Source organism: Pseudorasbora parva, chromosome 11 (genome assembly GCF_024679245.1).
Source record: "Pseudorasbora parva isolate DD20220531a chromosome 11, ASM2467924v1, whole genome shotgun sequence".
In the NCBI taxonomy this organism is placed as follows: Eukaryota; Metazoa; Chordata; class Actinopteri; order Cypriniformes; family Gobionidae; genus Pseudorasbora; species Pseudorasbora parva.
Window position 1 is genome coordinate 26,945,318 of NC_090182.1, and position 18,862 is coordinate 26,964,179.

Below are 18,862 nucleotides of genomic sequence, written 5' to 3' on the forward strand. Positions count from 1 at the left end.
CATATACAATGAATTATATTGACACTAATCACAAAAAAAGCATGCAAAAGGCATTTATGTGATTTTATAGGATATCGGGAAAAATAAAAAAAATATTTAGGAGCATAATATTTACTATTTGATTACTGTGAAATTGTTTATTATTTTAACGATTTGATTCAATCATGGAAAGTGGCTCCACACAATGGTAACAAGTTTTCTCTATTTAAATAGGAACTGAATAGAGTAAACTCAACTAAACTTACGCAAGTAACTTAAGTGAATCAGCTTTAAACACTATTCAACATTATATATTTATATTGCATTACAAGTCATCTGAAAATTTAAAGTGACTAGTAACGGATTACTTTTAAATTTATAACAAAACATCGGAGTTACTTTTTTAAATAAGAAATGCTAGTTTTCCCATGTATTGACTGACCACTCTCCTATCCTCATGTTGAGCAAAATCGTGAGTTAATGTAGAGGCGTGGGTGCTGTGTGAACATGATGGTTATTGTAGTTCTAAATATGAGCATGCATTTACTCATCTCACTAAAACAAATATTCATTATTCCTCAAAAACATTAAAACTCTGAAAGGCAAAATCAGACCAATACACAAACTTCCAATAATTAAATAAAACAAATATTGGTATGCATTTATTTCCCTTTATAGAGAAATATACTTTTTTTGCTGACCTTCAATTATTTAGTTATTGTTTTTATTGGTGAGAAATTAGCATTTTTCAACAGCCATATTATTTTCAATTTTGGTGTGAAAAGAAGGGTTTTCACCTTTGCCCTCCAATTTGCTTTTATTTTTTTATGTCAAAAGAAAACAACAACAAAAACAAGCCCAGTCCGGTTGAGAAAAGATTTTTTCTTAAAATCTAAGTAATGCAATATTGTAATGCCTTACTTTTCAAAGTAACTATCCTCAACACTGTTCATACACTGTAAAAAAAATCATGTCTCCAATTGAAAATGTTCTAGTGACTGATCACATCTAAATTTTTCAATTGGCCAAATTTGGCCAGCTGAAATGTGATCAGTCACTAGAACATTTTCAATTGGAGGCATGATTTTATTTTTTTCAGTGTATAGTCTAACGCTAACATTCCCACAATTGTTACTTTTTTATTAAAGCAAGAATGCAGGTCGTCAACCCAAACACGATGGTGGAAACTCTTTTAAATACATAAAACATTAAACAATCCATCAATTTTTATATCTTGCTAATAACATTTTTTATAATAATGAACAAATTATTTCAACCTGTGAAAAGCATGTACCTAACTTCTATAACGCTGTAACTCGAATGGATTAAGTAACCGGGATGAACAATTCATTTGTTAGATTAACTGGACAAAATGAATTTGCCCCTTTTCATCGAGCTACTTGATTGCACCATGATCTTTTGAAATGAAAACATTGAGTTAAACCAATGAGTGACCAATTTAACATTAACATCATGTTTAACAAGAAACCTACATTGGTGCTAAAGCAAAATTAATTGTTTAAATTAAGTAAACAGCATAAAAACATGTGGGTTGCATTATTATTAATAATACATTAATATGCAAAAGCGCATTAAAAGCTCAAAAATCATTCCAGGGAGAAATAGTTGAACATAAATTGCAGACATTGCATCTTCTTCCAAGGATAGGAATAATGACTTTGTGACATATGACTCAGTGTGTGTTCTATGTGTGTTGGGGAAAAGGAGAGAGACTGTGGGCCTATGGAACTAACTGCAAATGGCACACATTCAAATGTTAACACTTTCTGAAAAATGTGCATGATGCATGACTGAAGTCCCGAAATACTGGGTTGCAATGACATAACTACGACATGACATGACTCACAGTTACATTTTGTACAGTTTATGAAAGTAGATTACTTGATATGATCATATGGATATAAATAAATTTACAGATACAACACTTAAATATGTTGTGCTACATACACAGAAACTATGAAGAGATTAAATAACGTGTCACAAACCAATAATAACTAAGGCATCAAAGGAAAATCTCTCTGGCAGCACTTGGATATTGAATGAACTTTCCACAGTTCTACGTGCATAAGTATGAGAGTGTTCATGGGAACTGACTTCGGTAAGACATGGGCAATGGCTCCAACTGTTGGCAACAAGTGTCACTACATTACATACACCACAGACACTTACACCTGCTGCTACACTGCACCGTTAGCAATGTATTGTCTTCATTAAGAAGTTCCTTATATAATTCAGCATATATTCGTATGTTCTAGAGTATGTTGATTTCAAGCATGGAGCTCATTAAAAAAAACAAGCACACAAATACGTAAATGAGATTCTGGTTTGGTTCCTACTCAGAAATTCTGATACTGGTGCTATGGAACTAACATTACAGTCATCACACTTTCAGTTTTCCATCTGGGCACATTATGCACACTGACCTGTACAGAGCATAGTACGTTTTGAGACTGTCAGGGTGTGTAGTGAACCACTAAGGACCGAGTGTGCTGCTCTTTATTCTGGGGGCCCTTGATGTTGCGATGCAATGAGTGCCCATCACAGGGCCTGAGAGCATGAGGATCTTCTTTGCTGCTGTGCTGAGGGTTCGGACCATGAATAGATGGTTCTCCTTGACACTTCAGAAATGCTAAGAAACACCTGTAGAACTGAAGGGGAAATGAATGAGACGGTATGCATTAGTATGCCTTTCATTTCACTAATATGCACCATTTACGGGGAGATAATGTACAAAGTTGTCCTTTTAGGTGTACATGTGACAAGCTGCTGTGCCCCTTAAAAGCTGAAAGTAAAGTTCCACTCTGGCTCACGGACAGTGTGGTACTTAAAGGTACGATTTAAAAAAATTCTGTCACTGTATAGATATATTAAAATATATATAAACCAAATATTAATGCTGATATTATGTAATGTATTATAATGCTTTTTAATTATGTGATGCTGAAAAGATTTGGGCTAGATGTGATTTTAGTATTTCTTTTTGAAAAATATGCATCTCCAATATCATCCCTTATTATTCCTTTCAAAATTTCCACACTTGAAATAGACTGTCATTGTGGTATTAAATTAATCCATTTATGTTATTGTAGTTTTATATACAAGTATTAAATTCCATAATGCATTCAAATTTTAGGCACCTTCTAAAAATTCAGAATGTAAATAGGAGATGGCCTTATTTTTGGGAGATGCAGGGGTTCTACCATCGGAAAAAAGATATGGATCATGTGTGCCTTAAAGGGTTAGTTCACCCAAAAATTAAATTTATGTCATTAATGACCTACAAAGAGTGCAGAATTATTAGGCAAATGAGTATTTTGACCACATCATCCTCGTTATGCATGTTGTCTTACTCCAAGCTGTATAGGCTGGAAAGCCTACTACCAATTAAGCATATTAGGTGATGTGCATCTCTGTAATGAGAAGGGGTGTGGTCTAATGACATCAACACCCTATATCAGGTGTGCATAATTATTAGGCAACTTCCTTTCCTTTGGCAAAATGGGTCAAAAGAAGGACTTGACAGGCTCAGAAAAGTCAAAAATAGTGAGAAATATTGCAGAGGGATGCAGCAGTCTTAAAATAGCCAAGCTTCTGAAGCGTGATCATCGAACAATCAAGCGTTTCATTCAAAATAGTCAACAGGGTCGCAAGAAGCGTGTGGAAAAACCAAGGTGCAAAATAACTGCCCGTGAACTGAGAAAAGTCAAGCGTGCAGCTGCCAAGATGCCACTTGCCACCAGTTTGGCCATATTTCAGAGCTGCAACATCACTGGAGTGCCCAAAAGCACAAGGTGTGCAATGCTCAGAGACCTGGCCAAGGTAAGAAAGGCAGAAAGTCGACCACCACTGAACAAGACACACAAGCTGTAACGTCAAGACTGGGCCAAGAAATGTCTCAAGATTGATTTTTCTAAGGTTTTATGGACTGATGAAATGAGAGTGAGTCTTGATGGGCCAGATGGATGGGCCCGTGGCTGGATTGGTAAAGGGCAGAGAGCTCCAGTCCGACTCAGACGCCAGCAAGGTGGAGGTGGAGTACTGGTTTGGGCTGGTATCATCAAAGATGAGCTTGTGGGGCCTTTTCAGGTTGAGGATGGAGTCAAGCTCAACTCCCAGTCCTACTGCCAGTTTCTGGAAGACACCTTCTTCAAGCAGTGGTACAGGAAGAAGTCTGCATCCTTCAAGAAAACCATGATTTTCATGCAGGACAATGCTCCATCACACGCGTCCAAGTACTCCACAGCGTGGCTGGCAAGAAAGTGTATAAAAGAAGAAAATCTAATGATATGGCCTCCTTGTTCACCTGATCTGAACCCCATTGAGAACCTGTGGTCCATCATCAAATGTGCGATTTACAAGGAGGGAAAACAGTACACCTCTCTGAACAGTGTCTGGGAGGCTGTGGTTGCTGCTGCACGCAATGTTGATGGTGAACAGATCAAAACACTGACAGAATCCATGGATGGCAGGCTTTTGAGTGTCCTTGCAAAGAAAGGTGGCTATATTGGTCACTGATTTGTTTTTGTTTGGTTTTTGAATGTCAGAAATGTATATTTGTGAATGTTGAGATGTTATATTGGTTTCACTGGTAAAAATAAATAATTGAAATGGGTATAAATTTGTTTTATACTAAAAATATTCAGCTTTGATATTAATGAGTTTGTGTTCATTGAGAACATGGTTGTTGTTCAATAATAAAATTAATCCTCAAAAATACAACTTGCCTAATAATTCTGCACTCCCTGTAATGTCGTTCCACAGCCATCAGACCTCTGTTCATAAAAAATATAAAAAAGTGTTTCCTGTGTAAACTCTTAAAATACAGTAGATCTGTCCAAAACGAATGTTTAAAGGCAAACGTTGAAGATTAGCCAATGGGCTGTCGATTGATTAAATGATGATTTCCTCACAAAAGTGGTTTATTCAGCATAGTAAAGCCTCTCCTCCATTGAAAACAGCCTATTTTTTCTTCCCTGCATATCTCAAAGTTAGCTAGCATTAGCCTATGCTTTTTTCTGATAAGGTTGCAGGCTTGCCTTCAATTGGCTTTGGTGCAATCCCTCTGTGGACTCACCTGATTGTTAAAAAGCACATAGATTACTGGGTTGACCACAGTGCTGCTCTTTGCCAGGACTGAGGGCACCACACTGGTTACGGGAGTGATCAGTTCCCTCCTGCCAAACGTGGATAGCAGGGCTACCACCCCATAAGGCATCCAGCACAGCAGATAGCAGGATACCATGGTGACAACCATTAGAAGAATGTGGTTCTCTCTCCTCTGTGCAGTCAGCAGGTTAATTTTAGTTACCTGAGAAAAAGAGGAAACACTTAAAAGTTACAGTAGCAATAGTCTTTTATTCCCATGTGACATATATCAGAGTGAAACGGACTATCCAAGAAAAAAATATGTATGGCAGGACTTGATTTTGTCCATAAAAATTATATGTGCATGGATAAATCATTGATAGATATTGCAGTGTTCTATAAAAAAAGATTTGTTAATTGTGATTTCATTGTGACTTTAAGGCATGTGTTTCTTGATTAGTGCATGAACATTAGACATCTCCTCTCTGGTATCTACAGGTGCTGGTCATATAATAAGTTGTCAAAAAGTTGATTTATTTCACTAATTCTATTCAAAAAGGGAAACTTGTATATTATATTCATTCATTACACACAGACTATTTCAAATGTTTTTTTTGTTTTTTTTTAATGATTATAACTGACAACTGAGGAAAATCCCAAATTCAGTATCTCAGAAAATTTGAATATTACTTAAATGCTGTTTCATGCATACTGAGCTTTTTACACTGTTAAAGACTTGGATTCCCATCCTAAACATAGACAAAGTTTCAAACACTAATGTTGGACGTTTGATGGAGTATTTCTGTGTTAAAAATACTCCTTCCGGTTTCTCACAAGTTTCTGAGAGTTTTTTTCGAGTATGGCTCGGGTTGAAGTTAATAGATCGGAAGGTCCTTGTATGGGCCGTACGGGCTCTTCTTCCGGTAGGGTGCGCGCGCGCGTGACTAGAGCGAGAGAGGAAATGCACCGCGCTCCACTTTATTCCTATGGGTGACATCAAGCGACTTCAACGCTTCAGCACAGCATTCCGGGAAGTCAGCGCTGCATTTGAACCGATTTGAACGCAGAAATGACGGGAAGCTTCACAACATCGCTACAGTCGCGTCGCAAAAGTGGATCTCCACCGTTCACTGCTGTCAGGACTTTACCAAATCATGCCAAAGAAGTGTGTTTTTGACGGAGCGGTCCCAGCGATAAAGGTTCGGTCCTGCTTTGGAAGCAGCCGGTGAGTAAAACTGCTTCAAATGTCTGTGCTGTCGGCTATCGTTGCGTGAATAAACATCAGTAAACAACACGATCGCATGCTTCGTCATTCAAATGCGTTTACGGACTCTATTGTTGTTCTATGTATAATGTGTCACACGAGTCTGATGTGCAAAACCGTTTTGCTTGCTACTGCTAAGGTTTAGTCGCATACAATAGTCCATAAACCGAATAATGTCCTCATAAACTAGTAAAGACACACACATGTTGACAGGCCACTAAGGCCATCCTTAAAAATATTCTTGTTTGCCGTAACCCGACCGACCCTGTCAATTTAGGGCCGACTCAATTTTTTATTTTTTTTCCCTTTTAGTCCGACCGACTTGCCGGTTGTAAATTGGCTTTAAGACCGACCAATTTCTTTTTTTACTTTTCAAACAACTAATACAACAGTAATAAAATAATATGAATTATATTTTAGTAAGTATTATAAATATATAAATTGCCTGGGCCATACAAACGAAGGCTACGTTCTTTCGTTTATAGAAAAACCCGTGACGTCATCTATGTTTACACTATGGTTAACGGATGTCACACTATGGCCTGCACGTGCGTTCGTTTCGGCCATGGTTTCGGCTCGGCTCATACTCTCATTCACTGTAACGTTTTAAAGCCCTGTCGGAGATTTCGCCGCATTGTGTGACAGGATCAGGAGGACCATGGACACGTTACACACACCAGGCAAGTGCACTGCAGAGGGGAGGGCTTTGAGCCCCTGTCCTTTTTGAAAATGAATCAAAAGTGCCCCCTCAACATTTATCATTACTATATTGTGGCGAATAAAACAGATTTTGAATTATAATTAATATAACAACGTGTACAAAACAGTAACAAATGGTGGAAAAGCCGTTTATCTTGTCTCTGTCAGTCTGAAATGTCGTTGTCATAACGCGTTGCTATGGGTAGCGTGTGTTCTGCTCGACCCCAGCGCGTGGTGGGAGCGGCGGCGCTTGCTGTAACTTGAAAAATAATGCTTTATGTATGGTTCTGTCGATGGATACACGTACACTACAACAGCGATAATAAAAGAAAACGTGGGCAAAACGGTCTATCTTTGTAAACTGTGTTCAATGCATGCGAGTGCTGCCGTATGACCAGTCATTTTCGCCATCATCACTCAGTATATTCGCCAGAAGACGCGAATGAGAACCCTCTGCAGTAAGAGAAGATCTGTCTCTGTGCGCAGCGCGCGCACGTCTCACAGCGCGCAAATATTGAGTTCTTTCAAGTCTTGCGTTTGAACGGATAAACTCACACAAAAAGTATGTCAACATGTCGATCTTGATGAGTATCCATCAGACAGTCTGTAAATGCCTTAAGAGAAATGTATACAGTTGAGAAAAACGATGCATATCTCTGTATTAGGTCTTAAAGGGGCAGTAGCCTTTACTGCTGTCTGTCAAACAAAAGATAAGGACTCACTCACTGCTCTTGATTAAATAGCTGGTTATAGACTTAATTAATTGAATTCATAAAAACAACTTTTTGCTTTTTAATATTCAAATGCACTAGTCTATATCACCAGATGCGTTGGTCTGGCAAGAAGTGGAAGCCACTTCAGAGACAGACACAGAAAGTTGCGTGTTCACAATCGAGCGTAAAACGACCCCTTTTTACACAATCGAGCGTAAAAATAAGAAACATATCACGGGAAAATACTAAAACGGGAAGACAGCGGGAAAAGAGCTAAAATACGTGAGAAACCCGGAAAAAAAGGGAGGGTTGACAGCTTTGAGTCAATGACAGCTAGCTGGTGGTTGGACACTTTTCTTTAAGAATGCACCAGAAATTTATGCAATAAACATGTTTTTGACAAATATTTCAATTTGTTTGTGGTCTATATAGCCTGAAATTAGCCTACACGCCCGAAGGCACGGCTTGAAGACCCAGTCAGTGATGTCACGATATGCCAATTTGTTTAAATTCATACCTACGTAATCACCATCACCAAAAATGTACTTTTTTTTTTGTATTAAAATTTGGAAAAAAAAAATATAGACCTACCTACCGACCCTTTTTTTATTTTTTTTTACTGTTACTGCAAACCAAAATATTTTTAAGGATGGCCTAAATACAGTACATACCACAGAGACGGACGTCCTGCTGTTGCTGTTTCTCCTGTTCAATTTATTTCAGCCTCCGAATGTGATTCTGGATCATATCTGTATTAGCTAAATCTGAGCGATAGCCATGGCGGACGTCACCGCTTTGTGTGCACTTGTCATTCTTTAGTTCCGCCCACACGATACGCCTCCAGGCGCTCGTTTTTTTTCCGGAAAGACTCGGTACAGCCCATATTTCTTTTATAAATATAATAAAACTAAAGACTTTTCGGAGATATGAAGGATGCAATACTACTCTATAGGTACTCAAGATTGACAGTCTTTCTATTGAGAGTGTTTCACCCCCCCTTTAAGACCAATACAAAGAAAGGTTTTTTAGAAATCTTGGCCAACTGAAAAGTATGTACATGAAAAGTATGACCATGTACAGCACTCAATACTTAGTTGGGGCTCCTTTTGCCCTAATTATTGCAGCAATGTCAGGGCTCTACGCTAACTTTTTTCTTGAGGAGCACTTGTGCTCCTAATTAAAAAAATTTAGGAGCACAGTCAAAAATTTAGGAGCACATTCTAATCCATCAAACACATTCCAATTATAACTTTCCCATTACAGGACGATATTTGTCCTTTAATGTCCAGGGTCATTTAACCATTATAAGAGCAATGTTTTCTAATCTTATTAAATGTATGCATCATCTGTCAATTTCTTAAATTCAACATAATTCTGACATTATATTATCATTAACTTCTGAGAGTACAGCACAAATACACACAAAAAGCAGAACTGGACTTCATACTATCAAACACCTATGCATTTAATGCATGAGTTAATGTTGTATGAATGTTTTACATATAAGTTTTTGAATTAAGAAATATGTACAAATTAAACTTTAAAAGTTTAATATTTTAAATAAAAAAAAGTCCATGCAAAGTATAAATATGAAAATAAAAACCGCCAGTAGGTGGCGGCAAGTCATTCAGTCAATAGTTCAAAACACAAGATTCATTTGAATCGAATCGCTTGGAGATGCGAATCAGTTCTGGTGAGGCTTTGATTTTCACAAATAGACAGTGTTGTGGCTAAAACGTTGTTACTTAATATCATCTTGTCTATTAGATTTTTGTACGAGATCAGTATCACACTTGCAATCATGCCAATACTCGGAGCTATAGCAAGCTGTAACTTTTGGCGCTCTGGCGCTTCATAAACAGAACCGCATGCGTCTCGCGAAAGAACATTGCAGCTGGATCTACTTCTCTCTGTTTGTGGTGAGTCACGCAGATATTGTGCTAATCCGCAGCGGGAATAATTTATTTTGTGTGTAACGTTACAGTGATTCAGAATAAGACAAAAACCCTGTTTGGAAAAAATCTTCATGATATACTCGCTCATTATATACATTTAGTATTTTTTTTAAACAGCATGTGTGATAAAAATTAACTCAAGGGCTTTTTAAATGTATTATTAATACATTATTGTTTGATGGCATTTATGCCCCAAGCATCCGCTAATTTCTGGGCTTGTTTATGATAATCCAAACGTGGTATTTCCAGTTCATTTTGATTTGGCTGATAAACAGCGCGAAGCGTCTGGTAAAGTGCGCATGGCTGCGTCGTCAGACTCGTCACACGTTTCACTTCAATCGTTGTAAACAATCGTTGTTTGAAGTGTAGTCCGTCGCGCACGTTTTTGCACTTCTTCTGCTGAGTGCTGACTGAAGGCATGAAAAGCAGTTGATTGCAGTAGGAAACATAGCCTAACAGTTTCTCAGTGTTGATTCAGTCAGTGTTGTAGTTTTTATTCCGATTGTACACATCCATTCATGAGAATCGATCGGGTCACTCGCACCGGTGCGCCTAAATATTTTTTCACAGTCGCACGCAGTAATTTTTAGGCGTAAATGCGCCCAAAATGGGCGTTATGTAGAGCCCTGAATGTGGTGTGGCATAGAGTCGATCAGTCTGTGGCACTGCTCAGGTGTTATGAGAGCCCAGGTTGCTCTGATTGCTTCTGCATTGTTGGGTCTGGCATATCCCATCTTCCTCTTCACAATACCCCATAGATTTTCTATAGGGTTAAGGTCAGGCGAGTTTGCTGGCCAGTTAAGAACAGTGATACCATGGTCCTTAAACCAGATACTAGTTGCTTTGGCAATGTGTGCAGGTGCCAAGTCCTATTGGAAAAGGAAATCTGCATCTCCATAAATATGTTTTCAGCAGGAAGCATTAAGGTTCTATAAAACTTCCTGGTATGCGGCTGTGTTGACCTTGGATCTCAGAAAACACAGTGGACCAACACCAGCAGATGACATGGAACCATCTCTGACTGTGGAAACTTTACACTGGACCTCAAGCATATATCTGTGCGTAGTGGTTCTTGAAGCGCTGACTCCAGCTGCAGTCCACTCTTTGTGAATCTCCCCCACATTTTTGAATGGGTTTTGTTTCACAATCCTCTCCAGGGTGTGGTTATACCTATTGCTTGTACACTTTTTTCTATCATATCTTTTCCTTCCCTTCACCTCTCTATAAATGTGCTTGGACACAGAGCTCTGTGAACAGCCAGCCTCTTTGGCAATGACCTTTTGTGTCTTGCCCTCCTTGTGCAAGGTGTCAATGGTCGTCTTTTGGACAACTGTCAAGCCAGCAGTCTTCCCCATGATTGTGTAGCCCACAGAACTAGACTGAGAGACCATTTAAAGGCATTTGTAGGTGTTTTGAGTTAATTAGCTGATTAGAGGGTGGCACCAGGTGTCAGTATTGAACCTTTTAACAATATTCAAAATTTCTGAGATACTGAATTTGGTATTTTCCTTAGTTGTCAGTTAGAATCATCAAAATGAAAATAAATAAACATTTGAAATATATCAGTCTGTGTGTAATTAATGAATATAATTTACAAGTTTACTTTTTGAATGGAATTTGTGAAATAAATCAACTTTTTGAAGATATTCTAATTATATGACCAGGAACTGTACTTCTATCTAAAAGTTTAAAACCATCTAAATGAAAACTAAAAGCTTATATCTTGTTGCAGAGAACATGGGCTATCCTACAGCGAATAGTTTGTGATGTGAACGTAGTATGAATTAGCTTGCTATGAGTGCAAGCAGTTCGCAAATCAGAGGAAGACTGGCAGATGGCTCCCTCATTGTGTCACATCTTAGTGTCGTGACTTATGTCCTCCGGAGTCTGTTAACCTTCCCTATCCCCTTCATGAAGTAATCTCTCTGTATTAAGATCTCCTGCTGGTCAGGCACAGGAACTTCCAATCAGCACTGCTGGCAAATGAGAGCTGATCAGTGGAGCTGAGCTCCCTGCACCGGCTCATGTCGTCATTCACACTTTTTACATGCTCCATTTGTCCTAAACAAGATGATTGTGATTGTATTGACAGCTCCAACTTGGCTAAGTGTTTTCTCACTTGTGTAATCCCATTGCCTCTGGAAGTGTCCTTCAGCAATTTGTAGAATCAATGTGATACTGGCAAAAAAATATTTTGAAGCGACATAAACAAAACTACAATTCTTTCCATTGTCTAGGCATCTTTGTTTCTACAAACAATTTCATACCCACAAGTGTTAACCATTCAAAAACACCCCACAAAAAATAAATAATATTAATTGTATCTGAGTGCTTTTCCATTAGAATTTCCATTGAATAGTATAATGGAAATCAATTTTATACCACATGTCTGGAGTGACTATTTTAGGAATGCAATTACTTCCGCAGACATGTGGTCCTCTGATTTTCACTGTTCTCTTCTTGTAATTTCCCCTTTTGAATCCCATCAGAATTCCACGTTTGTGTTTCTATAAAAAGCCAGAGGGCTGTAGGGACTGGCCCACTCGTATTTGCGATGGATTAAAATCTCTCTATTTGTCAGACACAATGGGGTATCTGACTGGTATCTGACAAATAGAGCTACTGAACAGAGCAAATCCTAGAGGAAATAAGTTTTTGTTACATAACAGCTCGTCACCATTAGTAACAGGCTCCGTGTTCTAAAAATACCTACAATGGTTATTCATTCATAGAATCGGCGACTATAGAGGATTTCTGCCTTACTACCCGCTGGAAACACTCATTATGTATTCCTTCACACTGTGGTGTGTTTATGAAATCCGCCTCAGGCACAGATGAGTCATAAAAACCTAAAGACTGCTTCTCCCTGAACACAGTCTAACCTGATGCCCCTACGTGCTTTGTTCTTATTCTCTAGCTGGACAAAATAATATTAAATGGATAAATAAAGAATCCAAGAGATCTGTAGCTGGCCTGGGTTGAAATGTTAATTGGACACCGACTATGACACATCACTGCAGATATCTGGGTACAACTATTTATTTCTAAACAGGGAAATGAATGCGGTAAGAACAGACACTACTGTATGCTAATTGTCAGCAATTGGTATTATACAAAAGCACTGAGAGACAGTGACTCTTTCTGCGGGTCATTGATGTGGCACTAGTTCAGTGTCCAACTACTCATCAGTTGCCACGGCAATCAATCTCAAATTGAAAGAAACAAGTGACTTACTACATTCTGAACTGCATACTAGCATAATACTCTTTGGCTGCATTCCAATATACTAGATAAAAAAACAGTAGGTGTTCTCACACCTAAAACAAACTTCGTAAAACAGTTGTTGAAAAGTACAGGAAGACTTAGGGTGACCTACTACTTCCAGTTAAATTTTTAATTCCTCATCCGATGGACCCTCCCTCCCATGAATCCACAGGAGAGGAATTGTGAATGACGGTGAACCAAAACTGATGACGGTAGGTTACACCACTAGAACAACATGATGAATATTTTAGCTATGTCTGGATGACATTCATAATACCCACATTCATAGTCACAAAGTGCCTACTCGGAAAGTATATGATTTCAGACGCAGCCCTACTATTTCTACCATAGAAACAGGGCCATATGTAATTCTGGGCCCCCTGATTAAACAAAAATCATAAGCTCAATCATAATAAAATTATTAGTATAATGACAGCCATAGCTTTATGCTCGTTTTCCAGTACTTTAATGGAGAGGGTAAAAAGTAGGTTCTCTATTCAAAGGAAAAAGTTTTAAATTGAGTTTCTTCATAAAGCCCTGTCTCACTCACCCCTTTGATAATGAACAGGATTTTGCCATAGCAGAAGATCATGAGCATCAGGGGTAAAAGCAGACAGAAGATGAACAGGCACATCACGTATGACATGCTGTTGGTTGAGCGTAGGTGCCACTGCACTGAGCATGTAGTCCCGGGTCCTTCAGGTCCATAGCTGCTCCAGCCCAGGAATGGTGGGAGAGTCCATATCAGCGAATAGAGCCATGATCCAGCCACACACAGCCAAGCCCTGCGGAAGTCAGACACGTCGGCCTTGGTGGCGCGCAGCAGGGCGGCATAGCGTTCATATGATAGTATGGACAGAGACATCAGAGACACAATTCCTGTTTGGGATAAAGAAAGCTGATATGAAAAAGAGTGTATTTTTATTGTAAATGTATTTTTATTGTAATATATGTTCATATTTGTACTATGTACACTAGGTGCTGTAGCGATTACAGCAATTTTTAATAACTTGCAGTCACACAAGGGAAAAATGATAATAACCAAAGTTTGACAAAAGTTGATTAAAAATATTTCCATAAACTCTAAAATAATCAATGCAGAGTAAATTTAAAAATGATTTGAAATAACATTAAAATAATAAAACTCAAAATTCAGCACTTTATGCTGTCAGGCATAGGTTGTATAGATTGCTTGAGATAAGAGATAGAGAGCAAAATAGTCTTTATTAAAATCCATCAACTTAAATCCAGGAGTGCTCTGGACTAGATAATAACGTAACGCAACTACTAATAACATAGACAAGACCGGGCAATGGACCTCAGGAGACAGAGGGCTTAAATACACAGGGCATGATTGACTGAAACAGAACAGGTGTGTAAGATAAGGTGACCAGATTTCTGAAATGGAAGCATTCCCTATTTGGACATTTTTGATTGGTAAAAATATCACTAATATCTTGTTTCTTATTATCTTTTAATAAATAAATAAAAATTATGTTTTTGTATTTGTAATTGTTGTGTGCCCCCTATATAATTATTAATAGTAACCAGTGTAAATAGCAAGCAGTTCAAAACAATATTATAACGACATTAAGACTTTGCAAAAACACATTACAAAAATAAAACAACATAAATATGATATGTGACCCTGGACCACAAAACCAGTAAATTTTTGGGAAAATTGAGATTTATACATCACCTGCAAACTGAATAAGTTTTCCATTGATAGATGGTTGTTGAATAGGACAATATGTGGCCGATATACAACTATTTGAAGATTTGGAATCTGAGGGTGCAAAAAAATCTAAATATTGAAAAAAATCGCCCAGATTAAGATGTCCAAAGTCCTTAGAAATGCATATTTTGCACAAGCTGTAAAACAGGTACATGTACAGGTACATTTATAAAATATGTAAAAACTGCACTGAAAGAAACACAGCTGAAACCAACTAACTAAAATGAAATGTAGAATAATGACATAAGATAACATTCAACATAATGGTATATGTGGCAGCCACAGACTCAAGATGCTCATTACGGTATTGATCGTGTTTTCCAGACAGCTTCAAGAGGTATAATTATACCCTTATGTATCAACTCGCTTGCATCGGTTGTTAAGTGACAAGATTATGGAGCTAGAAAAACCAGATGACAATATATGTTAATTATTTTAAATGTTCAGTGGTCAGAAATATTTGGATAACTACAAAGAAAAACTGAGCCTTAATGAATATGGGTAATGTCAACAAAGGAACACATTCATTAAAAATGAATGTGAAAATGATGTGAATGATGTATCATATGTAGCCTACACAGACATTCTCCTTCACTGGGTTTGCAGGTATGCACTCTTCCCTGCCGGTCCTCTTCACATCACAGAAAGAGAGACACAACACTCCCACTACAGTAATTAATGGCCTTAAATGAGCTCTCCATTCAAATGTCAGATCACTGGGGGAAGACTGTGACTTCTGAGACAACTCCTGAATAAGATAAAATTACAGTGATTCTGGCTTGTTCCTATTTTGAGCATATGTGGAACATTTCTGGCAGAACATTTAACGTGAACTTGACATAATCAAGATAATCAAGTTATTGTTTGTGATTGTCATTATACTAAAAAGATCCAGTTGATTTGATTTAGGCTACAGATTGACCAAACTGCATGAAAAATCATATGCAGTAAATTTAAATTCATTTTAGAGCCCACTTTATAGCACAAGTCTATATTGTGAATGTTTAGAGGTGGGATTTATCGCACAAACTAATCATATTCCGGTCTTGTGGGCTTACAATCCGTAGGGTGTCCCATTCGTCATTTTAAGCTTAAAGAAGGGTGCTGGTGAGCAACCCCTTTACGGCTCCTATGCCCCCTCAAAAGGGCTCAGCAAAAGTGAGCATCAAGGGTGCATATCGTCCGCAGAGGGAGCATGTGTACCCCTGAGGGAAGGGTTCTGGCAGACCAATCACAGCGCTTCCAGTCTGCGTAGAATTGACATGTTGTTACAGTTTTGACAAGGTGCATGTCAGGGTATGTCGTAGGCTACAAGTGCTACACACAGCCTACGATGTAGCTACGGCGTACACTTGGTAAGTATAAAAGTATAAATTGGGCTAATGGGTTGATAATGTGTTACTGGTGCATTAACACAGGATGTTTGCTTTAACTTCTCATTTACTTTGAATGGGTGACATCATGCGTTGCTGAACTAAATAGTGGGTTCGGTTGCGTTTCTTCACTGGTGTTGGTTGAGGCAAAAGTTGCCAATGTAGGCATCAGTCAAATCAGATCACCTATGCAAACACAAGACTTACAAATAATTACAAAAGTGCATAATAAAGTGTGCCATTTGGGACAGCGCCCTAGAGAGGGAGAGCTGGAATTGTAAGATAAAACATTTAGGCTCCACATATGGACCGCACTGTTAAAACTCAATGGGCTCAGGGGAGGCAAGAGCTCCCGCTGTAACTTTAGGGAATAAAGTGTCACATTTTATAATATAATATTTCCATTGTTATATTTTTCTAAGGATTATCTTATCCAATTTTTTGAGGAGGCACCACCTCCCTTGCCAACTCGAAGAAAAATGTAGATTTTTTTTGTGTGTCTTTTTTTATGCTGTGGAGAGACACAAACATCTAATCAAATATTTGAATAGAATTGGAAATCAGTCAACAATATAATTTCTTCAGGAAAAAAATTCCTCTTCACATGATCTATTTCCTTATTTTTTTTAATCAATTACACATCTTAATGGAAATGTTTAATTTTCAATCACTTAATTTGCCTTATTTTCTCTTTTATTCTCAAAAGCCAATAACTCTTAAAATATTAAGTTAATCAAGCACTTGAATACGATATTAATATGAAGTTATTAAATATACTAACCGTGTTATATTGTGTTAAAAACGGAATTTATTCATCAGCAAACCAGACAAACCTAGCCTGTACGCCAGAAATGAATGCACGACCAACAACAATCTACAAAGAAAGTTCGACTGGGCGCTGTAAGATATCCACTTCACCGCAGAAAACTCTGGGAACCTGTTACACATATGACTTTCGTATTGAACGAACTTTAGCAAAACTTACCAAAAAGCGAATTGGCAAAACCGTACCATTTGCAGCCGTGGCGTCCCAAAAGCCATTTCCCATAGAGACTGGAAGCAAAACTGAAGGGAGTCCCAAATAAACAAACTAGTATGTCACTCAGGCTGATGTTTAGCAGAATGAGGTTTATAGGTGTCCACAGTGAGCGAAACCTCGCAAAGATGAGCAGGACAAAGAGGTTGTTCAGGCATCCTAACACCAGAATGATTCCGAGGCAGACGGCTGTCACCGTGTGGCCAGTCCGGCTCAGGCCAGGTGGGATGTCGTGGGGCTCAAGGGGGTCTTCTGAACTGACATTTACACTTTGGTTTAGCGCAGCAATGTCTTTGTTGCTAATGTTCAAACTCCAGATGTAGACGACCATAGTAGCCTAAATGCACGGGTAAATGGTGACTTTCTTTACGGATGGATTCACTGTTCACATTTCTCCCCCTCACTGACGCGCAGCCCAGCCCACCATTACCAACCTACCTCTGGTGCTGCTGCTGCTACTTCTGACCTCCGTGTGTCTGAGAGCCGCTGTATGATCTCAGGGTGACCATGGTGCGAATCATGGGGTGGGGGTGGGGGTGGGGTGCTAACTCAAAAGTGGAAACAAAGGTTTCTAAGTCGGCTACCTACATATTATTTTTTATGCATGTCGTTTCAGTATTGATTATGCTATATCTGATGTCAGAGCTTGCATTTTCAACGCTCTCAAATTAGTCAAGTAGTTCGCCTGAGCAGGGAACCATAGCAACTACGCGCTGCTCAGATACTTCTCAAAAACGTTCCCACAACTTTACGTTATGTGCGTTCTCATGATGTTGGGAGAAACGTTATTATGCTGTTTTTATGTTATTTTTTAGGCTACTTTAACTTTCTCATAACGTTGAGAGACAATCGTTCTAACAGTATTTTTGTAACATCTTTATGTTGCCTACTCATTGAGTGTTAACATTAACCTTCTTGAAATATTATAAATAAATGTTAAAAACTCTTATATTGCCCATTAAGCAAAAGCCATAATTTCCCTGTTTTGGTTAGAGTCCGGCTATGACTTCATCACTCATAGGGCCTACACTCTATAACCAATGTAACTCACTTCTAGCCAAAATAACCTTGAATTTGGCTACATATTGTATTTGCCGAAATAACTTAAGGAACTGTATAGGCTATGTAAGAAATGTATTTCAATTAATCATAAAATGGCCCTGATATGTCACTAGACATTAAGAAATCATGTTAATTTAAAATTATATCACTGGCAACCTTAGTCGGGACAGGATATTGTCATTTAAAAGTTTTTGTTGCAGCCCTCAACTGATGTTGAAGTTGTCATGTTGTGTTTTGGCCTGAAGCTCCGCCCTCCACCTATCTACCAATCACGAAGTCAGTAGTGTTTTGGCATCCGGGTGGCCAGATCTGCTCTAGTTACCACAGCTGCAGCTACAAACGTTTCTGCTGATCCTGCAGCCTATCTGGCAACCTCGAGTCAGGGGGGAGAGGGAGAGGGGATGGTGATTGCAGTACCAGTTTTGGCCACAATCTTACATACACTTCCTTTAAGAACTGTATGGTATTCCATCATGTAAGCAGTGTCAACAATGATTACAAGGTGTTTGGTTTCATTTTTTTTTTACCAGTTCTATATTCTTATAAGTCTATTCTTTGGCTATGGTTAGAAGTCTATTAAATTTTCACTGACAGCCCAAATGCTGCCTTGTTTTAGTCTAGATGCCTGGGCTTTGTTTGAATGACTATTAGACGTCTTTTACATGAAAAATAGCTT

General features: G+C 38.4%; 1 protein-coding gene across 1 annotated transcript; it reads right to left on the minus strand.

The window, feature by feature from the left end:
* Positions 1-1,848: 1,848 nt before the first annotated feature.
* Positions 1,849-17,626, minus strand: tmtops3a (teleost multiple tissue opsin 3a). The gene is made up of 5 exons (XM_067456588.1): positions 17,563-17,626; positions 17,074-17,461; positions 13,531-13,859; positions 5,075-5,308; positions 1,849-2,648 (listed from the first exon to the last, which is right to left on the minus strand). Exons 2-5 carry the CDS (start codon positions 17,453-17,455, stop codon positions 2,454-2,456), a joined length of 1,140 nt encoding a protein of 379 aa, XP_067312689.1. The 5' UTR covers positions 17,456-17,461; positions 17,563-17,626; the 3' UTR covers positions 1,849-2,453.
* Positions 17,627-18,862: the final 1,236 nt, after the last annotated feature.